At 36.6% G+C, this 18,486-nt stretch overlaps 1 protein-coding gene across 1 annotated transcript in view; it reads left to right on the top strand.

Moving 5' to 3' along the window:
• The window catches only part of EYS (EGF-like photoreceptor maintenance factor), a 792,123-nt gene that overhangs the window by 519,006 nt on the left and 254,631 nt on the right, over nucleotides 1–18,486 (top strand). Inside the window, exons 33-34 of the mRNA XM_054630570.2 lie at nucleotides 9,195–9,385; nucleotides 11,088–11,179. Coding sequence (XP_054486545.2) covers nucleotides 9,195–9,385; nucleotides 11,088–11,179 — 283 coding nt within the window. The remainder of the gene's footprint in view (nucleotides 1–9,194; nucleotides 9,386–11,087; nucleotides 11,180–18,486) is intronic.

Here is an 18,486-nt window from a genome sequence, read left to right as displayed (position 1 = left end):
AAGATGAAGGAAGCAGAAATAATGCTCACTAGACTCTTAATTGAGGCTTTGGTATTTCTTTCAAAGGACAGCTGCATATTTTTGCACTGTGTAACTGGGAGAAAGAAAAGCAGGGGTATATAGAAATACTGAACACAGCACTGTATGCAAGATATTAGTCACAACTTCACCAGAAGGATGAATTAAGTATTATTTCAGAGCACCATAGCTTTGCTGTCAGGGTCATGAGTTTCATCCCAATTTGTATAAGACAGCTTGATACAGTAATACTGTGCATACTGTTCATATCTGAAAGTACAGCTTCAGTTGGGAATGTTTTCAGGCTTCATGTGTCCAAGATGAAGACATTGTGCAGCTGATATTAGCCTGCCCATTTGCCACCAGCCTGAGAGATGTCATACATAGGTGTGACCAAAACAATGCGTCCTGAAGACAGAAATATGCCCTTGAACAATTTAACTGCAACTCACCAGGCAGTTAGGAGCTTATGCAAAATCATAACTGTGGTAAATACAACAGCAGTTACTTAAAAATGCAGACCAAGATAAAATTTCGTTGTCAATTTAGTGAGGCATGTGCACAATTAATAGGTAAAAGTAATTACTATAAATTACAAGGAACAAGCACAGTTAGTTCACAAACCTTAGATTGCCATCTTGCTACAATAGGTCATCAGCGACATCACTGACAGAGGTGGTTTTCACGATAAACATGGCTTGAATCTAAGGCCTTCACAAGCATTTATATAATAACCTTCAAGAGGAAGAAGCACACTCCTGAAAATACTTGTCAGCAAATCACCTGAATTTCACTTCTCCCATAGCTGCATAATCTTAAGCAAATTCAAGCTGAATTGCTAAATCAAAATGTTGGCTATCTGCATATTTGGATCTGGAGCAAGAACAAATTATTCACAGAGAGTTCCATTATACTCCTGCTGGATACCATGCATACATCCTCAACTAAATGCACAGAATAGACAATGTTAGTGTGTGTGTCACTTTAAAGCAATACCCATGGTTGGATAGTCCATGCACCTTCCTAATGGTGATTTTTTGACTGCACTAGAAAAACAGAATACCATGAAACAAATTTTTAAAAATCTATTTATTCTACCAGTGGATTTGGCCAGATATAAATATTGTCTTTTTCTGAATTTCACAATGGTTTATTTGCTTATTTTCCAATCAGGGAATAATCTTGCTTGTATTATGGACTTTGTATTGGGGGTAAGGGATGATTACTGATTTTTTTTTTTTTATCTTAGGCTTAAAAATTTCTGCTTTAACTGTGCAGCTCTCACAATACATTGCAAGATCTTTATTATCTTGCTATTTACGTGAATTTTTATTTTGAATAATAGGAAGATAACTCCCTTTGGAATAGGGAGTTATAATGTGTACTATAAAGGATATCTTAAATTCACATTATGAACTCTTCTTGCTTTGACCATTAATATTGTTGTGATCTTTAAAACAGTTATTATATGCTAAAAATAGTTCAGTTCTGTTTGTTCAAAGTCTAGTTGTAAGAGACTGAAAAACAGCATGTTGGTTTATGAGTAAAGGGCAAAAAACTTGGTTTCCTTTGGATAGAACTGCTTTTCTCCCAGTGGTGGCTCTAATGCTTTCTAGCCATGGGGGTTATCAACACGTAGGCAGTGGCACTGGGCTTGGTGCTGGCTGTGTTCCAGATGCCAGTGCTTTGTAAGAAAGAGCAGCAGGGGGAAAGATTTTAGCAAGACTTGTGAAGTTCTGCTGAGAGCAAGCCAAATTATCCCTGAGGTAAGAGCTGCTCCTGATTTCTGCAGTAATACTAGCTGATCCTCTTTGTGTCTCTTCTAGTACATTTAAAAAATAAAAATAAAAAAAAAACAGTCTTTAGCTGAAGCAGAACCACAAGCTGCTGATGTTTTTCCTGATTTATATGTATGTATGTATGTATGTATGTTTTATGCCTTCAGTGAGAGAAATTCTTCTATTCCCTTCTGACTGCCATGAACATAAACACCTCTTTCCATTATCTATATATCTGTATGTTGATGAGCTAGCCCACATGGCAAAAATCCCCTCTGGGACTAGCAGGCAGCAGTCAGGCAAGGATCAGTTAACTCACTAAGCTATTACTGCAATTAATAGATAGAGGCAGTAGATTTGAATTTAAAATCTACACTTCACCAGGAAACAGAATCCTGCTTTAGAAACTATTAATAATTTTCTGACCATAACAAAACAATTTCCTGCACTAATTGCATTCCAGGTCCCTACTATAATTCAAATGGATTCCTGCTAGAAGACTGCCTCCCTTTTCCCTGAGTTCAAGGAGGATATTTCCAGTTCTTTGCAGTCAGCATTTTTATTTTAAAAAATCTGAAAAATTAATTGTGTAAGAAAATATTATATGTATAGTTTTCTTGTTGCTTCTAACTGTAACTCCTGAAGAGAATGAGGAAAAAACTGAAAATTAATAGAAAGTGCAGCCTACTTCATGGAGTCCCCTTCATGGAGTGAGTAGCAAAGGTGAGTACAGACCTCACTCAAAAACATTACAGACTGGCTGTTGGACATGTTGGAGTTAAGAATCAAAACTTGGAGCAACAGACATGATTGACACATGTGTGAGGAAAGGAGAGGTGTGTAATAACTTCAGGGAAATAGGAGGAGCTCCCTGGGATTTAGGGTCTGATGTTCCATACCTATAGGGCGCCTGAATTCTACATATGCGTTTCTGCGTGTGTGTGTGTATATTTAGGCTAGTAGTGAAGATACTGTGAAGTAATAGGAGCTCTAAACTGTAATGTTTTTCTTTCAGAAGAATTTCAAAGGCTACTGAAATCCCTGGCTATGTGTCAGCTTGAAAAAGCAACAGTGAAGGGCGTTTATTCATAGCTTGTTTTTCTTTGCTTGAAAGCTACTTGTGGGCTGCACTGGCAACCGTTCTGGATGTTAACCACATTTTATTGTTGTCTAACACGCCACATTAGAGAACATTTCAACTTTGAGAGAAAAACATAACTATAATTCCCTGCTAGTCATGCAGCACAGAGTTCTGTGACAGAATAAAACATGGATTCACTGTAATTGTGGGTTTGTTGTGTGGAACCAAAGGTGAAGCACATTTCAGTGAAATAGCTTTGCAACTGTAAATAGAAATAATGGTTGGAGAACATTGTTCTGCTCTGCCTTTAAGGTGTTTCAGCTGAAAAGACTAAATGAAATTATGGAAGTAAATGAGACTAATTTGAAAATAAACAAAAGCCTTTTAAATGGTGGTTACAAATAGGAAGTAGATTATTGTATTTAAGGGAGTAAAGAGTAAAACTCATGGATTATTTTGCAGTGGCTGTCTTTCAGGACTTGCTGGGAAGATTGACCTTATTTTAGATGCAAAAGAGAGTGATTGAAATGACTCATTAAAAATGAAACTTCAAAGAAATTAGATTTTTTGAGAGAAAACAGGTGTAAGGTAAATGAAAGCTGAGGTGCTTTAAGCACATTGAGAGTGAAAAAAAACAAATCCCACTCCTACATGCATGGGCTATCTGAAACAGAAATTTCTAGAAGTGGTAACAAAAAAAAAATCATCATATGACTAATATTATCCATTAACTCTGCTTTTATATTCTGTGAAATTAAAAAAAAAATAATAGGGAGATTAGTTCTTTGTAATTAGGACAACGAGTATGTTTCTTCAGTGGTAAGATACCTGTTTCAGTTTAAGTATATTTTCTCTTATCCCTCTGTCATTAATATCTACAAAGAGCCTGACTGGAGGCTCAATAACCTCCTTGTAAGACTTCCTGCTCAGCGGCAGGACTGAAGGTCCCCCATGCCTTCCTCCCACACTGAGAGCTCTGCAGTCACTCTTGGTGCATTGGGCTACCCTTGCAGTATTATTGGTGCCCATAGGGAAGAGTAACAAGGGTTAAACATCTGTGAGCTGGGCAAGCCTGCTGGGCCCTGTATAGAATCCCAGATCCTTGCTCTGACAGTGAAGCTGACAGACAAGCCTCTGAGGACATCAGGTTGGTTTGGTGTAAGGCCCTGGAGCTCACTCAATGAGTCTTTTGCAAGGATTTAAGGTTATTTTTTGCAGTTTGAGTTAGATGCAAGGGAGACACTGACAAGATATTCTCAAGAGGGCAAACAAAAACTTTACTGTCAAACTTCAGAAAATCTGGGAACTTTTTAATGTTAGAGCAGCATTAAATCAACATAAAGTGTTTCACAAAGCGTTAATTTAGTAAACTCTAAGCCCATTCCACTTAGCAAACTCCAACCCATCTGACTTTAAGTTACTCAAACTTTGAGAAGAAGGAATTAGAAGAAAGAGAGAAGAGATATAGAAAAGAACAAATACAGGTACCACTTCTGATTCCAGTGGTGTTCACCTGAGAGAAATTCCAAGAGGATGTAGGGCCAAGACCTGTGTGTGCCTTGTGCTCTGGCTTACATACCCATTAGCTTTCCTGGGCCCTTCCCTTAGGAGGGACTTCTGGTCATTTTGCCGCTTGGGAGCTGGGTTAGGGGCTCCAGGGTTGGAGTGTGGAGCATTGCCTCCCACATGCCAGGGTTTGGCCCCACTGCTGGAATCCAGCCCCTGGGGGTGCAGGGTGTGTGGAGCAGGGCAGCACCTTGCCAGGGCAAGACCTGACCTGCCCCTTTCCCCACACGTGTGCCTGAAATGTTTCAAGCCAGCAACTTCCACCAGCTCTGGGCTGAGCTGCCTCTGAGGGTCTCTTGAAGAACCTTGTTGCCTTCAGCAATTCACTGAGCAGCTGCATGTCTGCTGGTCCATCACATGTTTCCAGCCTCTCCTGTCTCAACAGCCCACCCATCCCTACCTGTGGGGTGATGGCCTCTGGCCCTTTCTCAGCTTCTTCTCCACATGTGCTTGTGCAATATTCTGCCTGATGGTGGCAGCTGCCTTCTCTGTCCCTACAGCTCTGTCACCAGACTCTCAGAGCTCACAGAGGGAGCTCACCACAAGCAGCAGCAAGAAGTGAGAGGGAACTGTGCAGACAATGGCACAGCCATCCATCAGTGTGGCCATTGGAGGGGCAGGGCACTGGGTCCTGCCAGCCAGGCTCACAGGAGGTGCTGGCAGGGCTGGATGCCCAGTGTGGTGGGCCAGGAGCACACCCTGGCTGAGGAAGGGCTGAGGAAGCCATGGCAGTTTGTATGGAGGAAGCTGACAAGCTGTCCCAGGGGAGGCACAGCTCCTTGAATGCTGTTTATGTAAACCTGGGACATGGACATCCACTGGAAGTCATCAACTGGGCTCAAGAGGTCTGCAAACTGCCCTGTGAAACAGTCCTTGCTCTGAATTTCTTGTTTTGCTTTTCTGTTTTTTCTTTCGCCATTATCTGATTTTAAACAAACAGAAGTGGTTTTTATGACGATGGTTTTTTATGCTATTAATAAATGTGTTCCTTCTTAATAAAATAAATAAAATTTCAAATAGAAAATTAATTGCTATGATTTTTTCATGACAGGTCCTTTCCATAGGCAATAATGCCCTCTGTTTGAATGTTGTAAGATAGTTCTAACTAGAAGAATAACAAAAGATGTGAAATATATGTCCATGAGAAATGGAAGACCAAGAGCTTGAACGGGAGGATTTTGTTCCCAGGTGTAACATAACAAAAAGAATTGCAGAAGAAAGAAGAGGAGCATCATTTTAATCCTCTTTGTGCCTGAGTCCATGCAAACTGCAGGGGCTACATTATACATAGAAATATATGGAGGCAAAAGCTTGATCGCCAGGAGTGCATGCTTGTGAACATCTAAAAAGGTTTTATTATCTCTCTCTACTTGTCTTTATAAACAAGCTCTTGCAATTGTGTAGCTCTCAAAAATTTTTAAATTTGCAGGCCTCCATTCTGAAGCTGATGTAGCTGATACTCACTGGAATAAAGAAAACCAGTAGGGAGTGGCAAGAGTTAATGAAGCTTGCCTGTCAGCTGGGTTCAGACCTGCCTGTGTATCTGCTTACTATTACAGCTGAATCTCAAATTTTTTAACATTCAGACATTTAACATTCATATGAAGTCTAGTAAACACAAAGCCACAGAGAGCTGGATGTACACAGGGGAGCAAGCTAAAGCTGAGAGGATTTTATAGACCAAAGGGCTTGTCTGTTTCTTAGGAAAGCAAGTGTTAGGCATTCCTAGGGAAAGATAAGATATGGTTTCAATTTTTCTTTTTTTTGTTCTAAAGGCTTGGGGGATGAGTCCTCTCCATTAGGACAAAAAGCAATCTAGGATGCCAACTCCAGAGGTCAAATGAAAAAAACTGCATCTAAGTGCAGTAGAAGGATTATAAGCAAAGCTTATGTTCTATAAAAAGAAATTGTGTACTTTTACAAACAATGTGAGAATCTTAATAAGTAAAACCACACCAGCAGTTAATGTTAATAGCTGTTGTGGGAAGGAATGTAGCCTGTTTGTTATTGAAGTAGTATTTTTATGGACTTTACAGAAACCTGGAGCCTGCTAAATATTCTTCAGTGCTTTCTCTCATTAATTCTTTCCATATTTGTGGACTAGAGCAATTGGAGCAATTTTACTGCAGATGATTTGTTTAAGAAGTTTTCTGTTTAGCAGCATGAATGTATTTCCCAGAAGAAGCCAAACTGGCCTCAAATCTGTCGAGTAGGCATGGAGTGTATTGTCTTGCAAGGCTTCATCACGTGCTGCCATATGAAGATAAAAATAAATGGATGTTGGCCGGAATAAAGTCGCAAGTTTTGTCTGTAGTGCTCTGTGCACTAGCTACAATTACATGGAGAAAGCTAAAGGTAGATGCCACTAGCTTGTGCTTGTTTGGTCTTCCCTGAATTTTAGTAGATAATTCAGTCTGACCTCAGTTATCAGAGTTAAATTACAGTTTCGGGAATCGTTGAATAAACTCTTCTCACAACTACCTTTTTTTATTTCTTTCTCCTTATGATTACAGATTTTACTCTTCTGTGAGATCTGGGGTCTCAAATGTCTTGTGTTAGCAAATCTCTGATGAGCTGACATAGTTTTGACCTTTCTCACATGTCAGCTTTGTTATACACTGAACAATGTGGGAGAGAAAAACAACCCAACAATAAAAACAACCCACCTCCAAAATATTGGAAAGGTAGCAGAAGGATTTAGGACTGCAGGAAGGGGAGGTTGTGTACAATTTGCTGACTTTTAGCCAAGCTGATCTCCTAAATGGATCAAGAAAAAGAAATGGTTAGATATCAGACTTTCAGGAGTGTGGGGATAACTGAGTGGTTCCTTGGGATAAGCAAAATCTATTCAGGGGCAATTCAGGGCAAGCAGAATGAGAGAAAGATTTAGAGCTCAGTGGCTTGCTCAGGAAGGAAAACAAACAAGGGTTAGCGATTGGCAATAATTCTTGAAAGCCTTTTATTTGAGAAATTGCCCTGTCTATAAAATGTAAAAAGCTTTCTGTGCCTTTCTTTTTAATTTAATTTCTGAAATTTACACCTACAGGCTTATAGTTCAAAAAAGAGTTTTTAAGGATTAAATACGCTTAAAATTGTAAAATCTCTTTTATTGCAGCACTGGTTATTGATTGGTATTGCTTGGAATTTTTGGTCTATGTTATTCTATGTTGTATGTATGCATATGTTGATGATTCTTATATAGTACTGAGAATTTCTTAAGAGCTTAGTTTGAGATTTGACCAGTGTGACTCGGACTTTGTAAATAAGTTTATGCAAAGTCGTGAAAGGATAAAATTCAGCATACCCTTACAGTGAAACATGAAAGTTCAGCATCAACAGTTTTTGTTTTATCCCGCTATCATTTTTGTTCAGAATTTAATCATATATAGTGAGGCATTTGGTATCGGAGTTGTTGTCACAAGAGATTAAAATTTTACCTGTTTTGGAAAATAAAAAGAGATCTGTGACCTTCAAAGATATCCTAAACCCCTGTAGAGTTGATTGAGTGAAATTTGACCAAAGGGAAATGGAATCATTCACTAATGTGTTGTGTATTGTATGCAGGTTGATAGTGTTGCACCAATATTTTTCACAAGATGGCTGAATTGTTAATATTTCTTTAAATATTTATCAGTCTCATGAAGCTGATCAAACAAATAATTGTGTGCTGTGAGACTAAAGCATATGTACCTGCTTCTACAAAAATTAAAGTACTTAACTCCTATGTTACAAGTATGGAAGAGAACCCATATTTTTTAGTCTTTACAAGCAGACAAATGTAGTGATCTCAATTTTAATACTGGCAAATGAAAAAACAAAGTGTAAGACTGCAGCTGTGTATGAATAGGTACCTATGTGCATGTCTCTTCCCTTGTAATCACACCATAAGGGAGAGAAAAAGAAGGGGAAAAAATGGGGGAAAGTGAGCAATGAAAGGAGAGGAGAGAAAAGGGAGGGAACAGGGAAGGGAAGGGAAGGGAAAAGGGAAGGGAAGGGGAGGGAAGGAAGGGAAGGGAAGGAAAGGGAAGGGAAGGGAGCAGAAAAAGTAGAGGAGAGGAGCAGGGAAAGGGAAGATGAGAAGAAAGAAGGGGACAGGAAGAAATAAAAAATACAAAGAAGCCCCTTTTAAGTGTCACCTAGTGGGCTTGAACCCATGTATTCACATACCTTTTCTATTTAAAAAAGTGTTGCATCTGCCCTTGCCAGGTATTGCATAGGGTGCTGAATGCTATGAGGTTTATAGATAAATGAGACAAGATGGATGTAAACCCAAGGGAAATTTTCATCTTTCACCGTAGCACCAGAAAAGATTTGATATATTAAGATGCCAGCTTCATAATTAGGATGTAGAATGTCTTCCTCCCTTTAGATACTGCATAGTTTTTGTAGAGACTCCAAACCCATTCGTTCTTGCATCTAGGTTTGATGAAAACACCGACTTTGAAGCAAATGTCGAGCCAAAGCTGCTAGATACGTACCAATTCTTTCATCTTTGTAGCCTAGTCTTTCAGGGATTGATCTATATGCTTGCTTAATATAATTTGACAAAAACCTTTATGTCTAGTTATATAAACTCTCAGTGTTAACCTTTGACAGAAGAAAACCAATATCATTTTTCAGATTCATTTATGAATCCTTGAAAGATATAAACAATTATGCTGTATCTTTGCTACCACTACCAGAATAAGAAAGCAGTGTGTGAAGAAGAAAATGTCTTTGTATTCTTACATGTCTCAAAATTCTATTCACAGATTTTAGTTATGCTCGCTACTATGGCGATTCTTACCTGGAATTTCAAGGCTTACATTTGAACATGCAAAATTTCATCCACCTGGAATTTAAGACCTATGATCCTCATGGACTTCTTCTAAATATTGAACAGAGCCCAGAAACAATACGACCTTTTTTAATTCGACTTGTCATCAATAATGGTACCTTGCAGGTAAGGCATCAAAATCTCCCACTGAAGGAAAAGTAAATAAAAGTTGAATCTGTAAAAATGTTAATATTTTTAAATTTTCTTACTGTAGAAGATAGTAAATAAAGCTATGGAGATTCTTGACATCTTCAGTAGTTTAAAGAAGATAATTGTTAAACTTGCTTTCTGTTTTGTCCAATTCTTGGCTAATAGAGTCAATATGACTCACAAGAGTATACATTAAAATACAAAACCAAAAAATGTAGGTTTTATCTTTACATGCTGTACAAATTAGGTTATTGTATTTTATACCTAAACTAACTTAAATTCCTCACATGGAACTTTATTAAAATTGTCATAAGGAAGGCCTATGGCGTAGGTGTAGACATAGAAATTGAATGAATTGTTATAGGAAAATTTATCATGTTAGGGAATAGAGTGTATCTTTTTTACCATGTATCTATGAGTAGAAATCTTTGAATCCATCTATTATTTAAATCTCAGTTCCACAGGATCAGGAAAAAAATTATTTGTGGACAGACTAACAAGGAATATATTTGTTTATTAACTTTAAAGAGTAAAGTGTTTATTGTGGTATATCTTTACCTTCCACAAATTATTCCATCTTTTTTGAGGAAGAGGTAATATTAGAGCTTTATTAAGAGATAGGCAGAAACTAAAGAGGCTATAAAAAGATAATAAAAGAAAAGTTACTTTTCTCGTTACTAATCTCCCAATTTTCTGCTAAAAGTTTCCTAAAGTACCTGTAATATATTCTTTTGTAAGAACTGTGAAATATCTGTTAGAAACAGCATTTTGTATTATATTCACCCTCATGTTTTAAGACAATGACCATACTAAACAGATACATAAACTGAATATAAATAGAAAAGAAGAGAAAATTACCTTTTACTTTATTTTGTTATATTGTGATTTTTTTGTCTTTTATTATATTGTGACTTTGTCCAGAAAAAAAAAAGGTGAGATTAGTCACGGGGAGGAAATTATCCAACCTTTAGAAAATGGTGATGGCTTTAAGTTCATCTTACTTGTATTCATGGTAAAGTAATGATGCGGAAAAATATTTTTCTAACATATCATAAGCACCATAAAATATGAAGGTATTTTAATTGACACAAATCTATTCAGAGATCCCAGTGTGCCATGTTAAAACTAATTGAATTCACTTAATCATTCACAAAGCTGGTCAATTAAATGTGGATTTAAAGCCCAATGAACAAATGGTTCTAAGCTCACAATCAAGCTACAATTACAAGTAGACAAACCATGAAATCAAGTGCTTGTTCACATTAGTATAGGAAATTAAATGGTGCTCCAAAATGCTCAAGCCTGCACGCTACATTACATGTTTGGAAGTGTAAGGAAGCCATAAAATGTTAAGTAAAATTCACCCATGGCCAGTGTTAATTTCAGATGGGTTGCAGATGGTCGACTTCTTTGCAAATCAGACCCATAATATCTGATTGTACAATACACAAAGATTAAAGCATTTTCATGCAGATTAGGAAGCATATATGTGTACATATTTCTGGTACAATAGGCTTCCTTATCCAGAACTTTCAATGAAACATTTATTTTCCTTGATACACATGACATCCTTCAGGATTTTTTTGAAACCATTTATCATTTTAAAATTCAAGTTTCAATGCCTGAAACTGTTTAATTATTAGAAATAATGTAATTAAAACCTTTTCTCACTCTGTAGTACCAGTATTTATGTGATGACACAGCAGAAGTCAAAAACATCTCTACCACTGCTAGAGTGGATGATGGATACTGGTACAGTGTGCAAATTAGGTAAGTTTACTGTTTTCTGTTTTTATCAAAGATCACATAGTCTGGACCATTAGCAAATCCCACAGATATTATATCTGATTAACTATGATACCTGAACAGGTACCGTAAAATTATATTATGGTAGTCTGGGCCACAACACATCCTTGGAAAGAATGTTTAAATCTACAGTTGGACAGTGCTCATCACATCCCTGATGTGCTTAGTGGAAATAAATTTATTCTTATTGAAGTAATTTACTGTAGCAAACATAAACATTCAGTCAGGGAAGATGCTGCACAGTAAATCCAAGCTACTCAGTCCAGGAAATAGTTGAATTTCCAACAATGAGAGTGTGATTTATAGAAAAATCTTGGAAAATAAATAGATAGGCAGAAGCAGCACCATGACTTTCATTGCTGTCACTGACTTGCAGCTCGTAATAGGATACATTATTCCTGTAAAAGTAACAATACATGCAACTGAAGGAGAATAAAATGAAAAGAAAATGAGGTAGGAAAATGAGGTTGGTAGTAGGCTTTCCATGGTGTTTGTACATAGATGTATCTAATGACCAAATATCTGTGCTCATAGACTCCACAGCCTTGGAAGTGAAAGTTTTGGGTTGACTTTATAAGAAAGTTAGGCACCTAGTGTGCTCTCTGGGTGCCTAGTTCCTATTAAGTAGCTTCAAATAGGTAAAATCCAGCCATCTTGTCCAGCAAGAAGAAAGCAAGCTAGCTGTCTGTTTGTCTCTCAGGAGTAAGTTAGTCCTTAAAATGTTTGTGGAGGAGTGCAGAAGGAATACAAACCTTTCACTGGAATAGGCCTTTTATAGCTATATCTGTCCAAACATTGTAAAATGAAGAATTTTTGCAGGGCAAAACTGTCTCCCGTTCCTTCCATGGGAAATATTGTGCAGTGTGTATCCATTATACTGTACCTGCTGCCTCAGATGTGGCAGTGAGTACTCAGTGAGGAGAACCAAAGTTTTTTTTCTGCATTTCGGTTACCATTGCTATCATAATTTTTTTCCAGCAGGTTAAACCACACTCATGGCTAGGACTGCTCAGTAACATACACAAATTAATGCAAGGAGCAAAAGCCAGTAATCCACTGTGGTTGTGCTTATCACCCAAAAAGGAGCAGCATAAACCAAGCCATACTAATGGAAGCTAAAGCAAGTGTGAGCTCCTCTGTGACCAGGAAGAAATAGAACACAATATCTCGATGACACTGATAAAAGTGGGATTCTCTAAAAACTAGTAACATACGGAGTTCTGTTTATTTCCTGTTTATGACTCCCTCTCCATAGCAAAATAGAGAAATTAAATTGGAAAATAGTTTTTAGAGAAGAGATATAAAGATGATAAAATCATTAAGCAGCTTCTATATGAATAGAGACTAAATACTCAAGTACTCTGCAAGCCCATTAAATACAAGTAAGAGAGGATCCCAAAGAAGACAAATCCCAAGTGACAGAGAAAGGGGATAAGTGGAGACATAAAATTTCTAGTTACTAAGATAGTTGAAATCCATTATAATTCAATTGTTACTCCTTTGTTATTCATTTTAAGAAAGATTTAAGCTCCTGAAAACAGCAAAAGTAGGAACACTTGAACCCTCAGTAATGTGGAACTCCCTACAATGCCTTTCTCCTGTCACTGTAGCATTCAAACTGTGATGTCACTGTCATCCCTCAGAGATCCACTAATTACCATGATGGGAATACACTTATTCTATGCATTTTTGCCCTATTCCATCAAGCAGAAAAACGCTTGAGTCTCTCAATCAGCCCATGATGATAGCCCATGACAAAAGAAAACCAACCTAATTTCTTTATTTTGCTTTTCCTTTTGAGCATAAAAAAGAAAGGAACTTTCTTTCATTTGCAGGAAATTATTTCAGGACAGCTCAGGAAATGGGCCACACTTATTTCTCCTGCTGAAAAAGAAGGCATGCATACCATTTATGAGACTCAGGCTAGTTACAGAGCAATTAATAATTAATCATTCTACTCACTTTAGAAGTGTGGAAATAGTTCTGGAAATAGTTGTTTTAAGATGACATTCTGCAGATGACACCAAGTTGTGGTGCGAGCATTGGTTCACTGGAGGGCAAGAAAGCTCTGCAGAAGGATCTGGGCAGACTGAATCAATGGGTCAAGGCCACTTGTGTGAGGCTTATGAGAAGTGGCTGAGGGAGCCAGAGCTGTTTGGCTGGGAGAACAAGAGGCTGAAAGGAGACCTTATGGCCCCCCTACAACTCCCTGAAAGGAGTCTATAGTGAGCTGGGAGTCAGACTCTTCCCCCGACTAACAAAAAATCAGACAAGAGGCAATGGCCTTAAGTTGCACCAGAGGATGTTTAGGTTGGATATTTGGAAAAATAATCTTCACAAAAAGGGTTATAAAACACTGAAAGAGGCTGTATAGGGAAGTGGCTGAATCACCATCACTGGAGAAATATATAAAACATGCAGACATGGAAGTTAGAGCTAGGGTTTAGTGTTGGATTGCTGGTTTAACAGTAGAGCTTGATGGCTTTAAAGATCTTTTCCAACCTAAACAACTCTGTGATTCTATGATTCTAAGATTCAAAATATTAGTAATGTAGATGTCAGAAAGATTTGGAGTTGCTTCTCATTGTCATCTCATGCATTTTCATATGTGCTTGAATTAATTATAAAGTATATATCCTGTATACATATGCTTTACATTTTTTCCTATCTTGACAATTAAATATATATTGTTGACAGTTAAGTTTGATAGAGTCAATCTTGAAATATGAGTTAATTGTTTTATAAAGTTAACATTTCATTTAATCAACTGCAGTGTAATACAGCATAAGAAAACTTAAAATAACTTTGGTGAAAATTTTCTGTAACTTATTCAGCAACTTTCTAGAGGCTTGCAAATATTTAATCTTCGCAGAACTGATTTTCAGTGAGATAAATATGTTAAGTTTTGAACAATGGTATCTGGGAAAGCAGTGAAGTTAAATGGGAATGCAGGAGATACTGCGTATTGTAACAGCGGGTATGCACACAAGATTTTCTTTGTTGTGCATATGTTAAGCATTATGAACAGATATTGTGGATAATAACAATAAATTTTTTTTTGAAAGAAAATGCTAATTTTAATTATTTAATGTTATCTTAATTTTTTGGAGCTCTTTTGATGTAGTCCTGTGATGGAAAGGATTTTGTCTTTTCAATTAAGGAAAAGCAGTGCATTTCAGCTGCTGAAGATAAGCCATCTTCAAAGAGCGTGACGCCTCTACAATATCATATTAAATGAAAGTAGACTTAAAAGTAGTGACTGCTGTTAAATACAAGTTTAAGTACAGTGAAAATTAGATAGTGATAGTATCTTCCTTTTCTCCTTACAAGAGAACATTTTACTGCTTCCTTTATCCCACAGAAATAATTCCTCACAAAAATAAAATAAATGACACACTATCTAATGTTTGCAAGAAATGTGCATATTGCTGTCAAGCAATGTCCTTTATCCAGTTCTCATGGTTCATCATGATATTCATGCTGAAAGAAAAGTAGCAGCATTGCTGAAGTACATTTTTCCTGATGATGGAATATTGTGACTACAAAAACTGTAATAATTTAATAAATTTGATACAATGTAAGGACTGTATTTGCTTCAAAATCTGGGATATTGTGGATAATTTGGGTTAGAATGTAACTTTTTGCATCAGATTAGTCTAATTTGTGGCATTGGCTGCTAAAACCAACGTTGCCAAGGTTTGCCTCAGAGCAGTGCCTGAAAGTTCCATTTCATGTGTAAACTACTGTGGTTGTGTACTAAGCCTGTTAATGAAACTTCATTGCAGCTGTTTCACTCACATTTCTGACTGTTGTTTTGGTTTTCTTAAGAGTGTTACCAGGAAAGTGAGTGAGCTACAGTGAAAAATGGATATGGGCAATATCCCAAAGGGATTGGATCACTGCAGGATGTTGTGAAGAGAAGAAAATGTTAGACTCAAGCGCTGGAAGGTTTACATATTTGGTTTGTAGTGAAGATACAGTTTTCTTACTGGCAATGCAGGGCATGTTCAACCACAATCTTCTCATTCCAGCCTTCATAAAACTGCCTACATTAACTGCTTTAAGCTTTTTCTTCCTCAATCTTTGTCATCAAAACAAGTTGATAAAACAATATGTATTGCAGAAACAAACCAAACTGCAGCAGCAATATTAGAAATTTGCCTTTTCTTGCCCCAGTATTCTTCATTTCAGTACAGATACAAATAGTTTCCTCAATTATGTAAAAAATATTTTTGTATAATTGAGGTCTCAGATTATATTTGTCAATTGCTTTAGCAAATTTGTCTATTTATAAATTTATTATGCAATAGATGTCATGAATGCAACTTCATTCTTTAATATGAGTCTATCGTGTTTGAATTTTTTTAATTGTCTGAGGTCATTAGGATTATAATCTGGTGTTGTGCTCCATTGGAAACTGACTGTAAAATCTGGCAATTGCTTTTCAAAGAGTGTTTTATTCCTCTACTTTAACTTCTATTGTTTTTAATTTGAGTTTTGCACTAGTAACCTATAGGACTTTTAGTGGTTGATTGTCTTGCTTTTGAGATGTAAAAGTTTTCTGATTCCTGTAGTCAGAAAAAGATCTTTATAATCATGCCAAAATGCAACATATGCTCATTCAGGAGCTTTTATATTGCTTGGTTTTGACAGCTTTTTATGAGGGTCTGAGATAATCCATATGGTGCAAAGTATCCTGTATTTATTATCCTTCACAACATGCTAAAAACCTCATATTTTCCCTAGGGCTTTTAGGCAGGTGAGATAAGCATATGATAGATAAAGTGGGTAGCAAATCCTGCAGATGCTTCTCTGTTTTGCTTTTTTTTTTTGCTCCTTTTATTTCACTTTTGTTGTAAATTCCTGTTTTTATTTTATCACAAAGGTGCAGAATTTGACCTTTATTTTTAGCATGACAGCATATGGGTGAAGAAGTCACTCATCTGTTGTTTCATGTACCATGTAAATGTCATATACTTATTGAAAACATGCTTAATGGTCCATATCCTCAAGAAGCAGTGTAAATCAAAAGATATTATTACCAATTGCTGCTGTTTAGTTAGAGAGCTGTATTCAATATTTATGAAATGCAGTGAGAAATATATTCTTGATATAAAATAGCTTCAGGGTCTTTTAATTTTCTTCTCGTCTCCCAGGAAAGCTGTCAATGGACTTGCATCAGCTGCAAGAAGTTTAAGTACTTGGATCCATCAGTATTTAGCCTGTTTTGTATTTGTTACCAATACAAAAGATTTAGGAAGTTGCTGGACCTCTAAACTGGCCATTGACAGGGTCCTCACAGACATACTTCTCAGCCATGGTTCTGTTGGTCTTTTTTTCAGTTCCTCCTAAAGTGCCTAGTGTAAAACTAGGGGTGAATGAAATACATGTGCTGACTTATCTAATAATTTCTAATTTTTGTATGATCTGAAACTTTTCCCAGATCAGTGGAGCTTACTTGGAAAAAGTACAGGTTTTCTTACTTAGTTCAATTTATTTATGATGTATTAACACTGGTAAGAAAATGACATTTGCATTTTGTTAAATTCGCTGTATTTTAAATCCTAAGTAGGTTATATCTACTACTTAATGTCCAATATACATTGCAGAGATGCCAAGTCACTGAAAACAAATGGGTTTGAGAATACAGTTTAGAAATGCAGGCATTTCCATTTAATAGGGAATGAAAATAATTAAAACATTGGAAATACCAATACTGATGTCAAGACCTGGATTTGTAAAGTGGAAAATAGGAATGAGTTGATCATGAAGTGTGAAGAAAACTTGAAGGATTCTTTTTTCATTTTGGTTTGGGGATTTTGGACAAAGATAAAGAAATTTAACATTGAATAGATATGGTAACTATCACACAGATGAGCAGGAAAAATGAACAATATCCCCAAAAAGGGTATTATTAAATACTTGTGAAAGGAAAAAGATACTAACTTTTAACAGCATAAGTTGACTATTGGCACAAGTAGCTCAAAAGTTGGACAATATCTGGGGCTGAAGATTTCTGTTACACGATGACACAATTACTGCCCGCTAGCAGAGCATAACAGTGCCACAGAAATGGAAATGCTGGATTGAAGCAACAGAATCAAAGGAGATTCTGATTTATGAACTGTGAAACTGAAGCAAAATAATTATCAGAAAACACTAAATAGAGGAAAAGTTCTGAAATCTTTCTAGTCAGAACACATGTGTTTTCCAGTTCATTCTGCTAATGTGCACAGTACATTTAGAGAGAGTTAATTTGATTTTAGTCCTTTCACAGGTTAGTAGAGGAGGAACTAAGCCAATAATATTCCCTCTTGTGACTATTTTTTTTTTTTTTTATTTTTTACTTTATCTCATAAATACTTTATAACTTAAACCTTCTTCAATGTATCTTTCTATTTGGGAGCTGGGGTTGTTCAGCTGGAATAAAAGGAGGTTCAGGAGACACCATGTTGCTCTCTATAAATACCTGAAAGGAGGTTGTAGACAAGTGGAGGTCAGTACCTTCTCCCAGGTAACAAGATGAGAGGAAATGGCCTCAAGTTGCATGAGGGGAAGTTTAGGTTGGATATTAGGAAAAATTTCTTCACAGTATTGGTTGTTAAGCATTGGAAAAGGCTGCCCAAAGTGTGACCTTCACTGGAAGTACTTTTTTAAAATTTAGAGGTTGCAGTTAGGGACATGGTTTAGTGATGAACTTTGCAATATTAGGTTAATGGTTTGACTGGTGACCTTAGAGGTCTTTTCCAACCTTCATTATTGTATTATTCTGTGATAGTTCTCTCTTTTTAATGACTTAAAACACTGTGGAAATAATGACTCTGCAGATGCTGGAGAGCAGCAACAGCATCTCACTATAAAACACAGATAAGAAAACTGATCTGTACATAGGTTGATCCATACATAGGTTGGATAGGAGAATGCATTTATTATATCTGCTGCTGAACAATTATTAAGGAAAGAGACCATCCATGAATTTATACTTAGCCAGTTTCCTCTGTGCATAAGCATAGATTTCTGTAGCTTAAGATCATTTTTGTGCACAAATACCAGAAATAAGTTTCAAGTACAGTGTATCTCTGCAATCATGTTCTATTAATCCTAGGTATTTTTAAAATACCAGTTAGGCTGAACTAATTTTTTTAAGAAAACATCTTAAGCTTCAATAGTAGAACTACTGTACCACAACAACACAAATGGTTCCACTGTTGTTTGAAGTGTCTTTATTGTGAAAAACAAAAGTATATTTTTATTTTAGATTCAGAAATTAT

Source organism: Agelaius phoeniceus, chromosome 3 (genome assembly GCF_051311805.1).
Source record: "Agelaius phoeniceus isolate bAgePho1 chromosome 3, bAgePho1.hap1, whole genome shotgun sequence".
Lineage (NCBI taxonomy): Eukaryota > Metazoa > Chordata > Aves > Passeriformes > Icteridae > Agelaius > Agelaius phoeniceus.
This window is presented reverse-complemented; position numbering and strand designations above follow the sequence as displayed.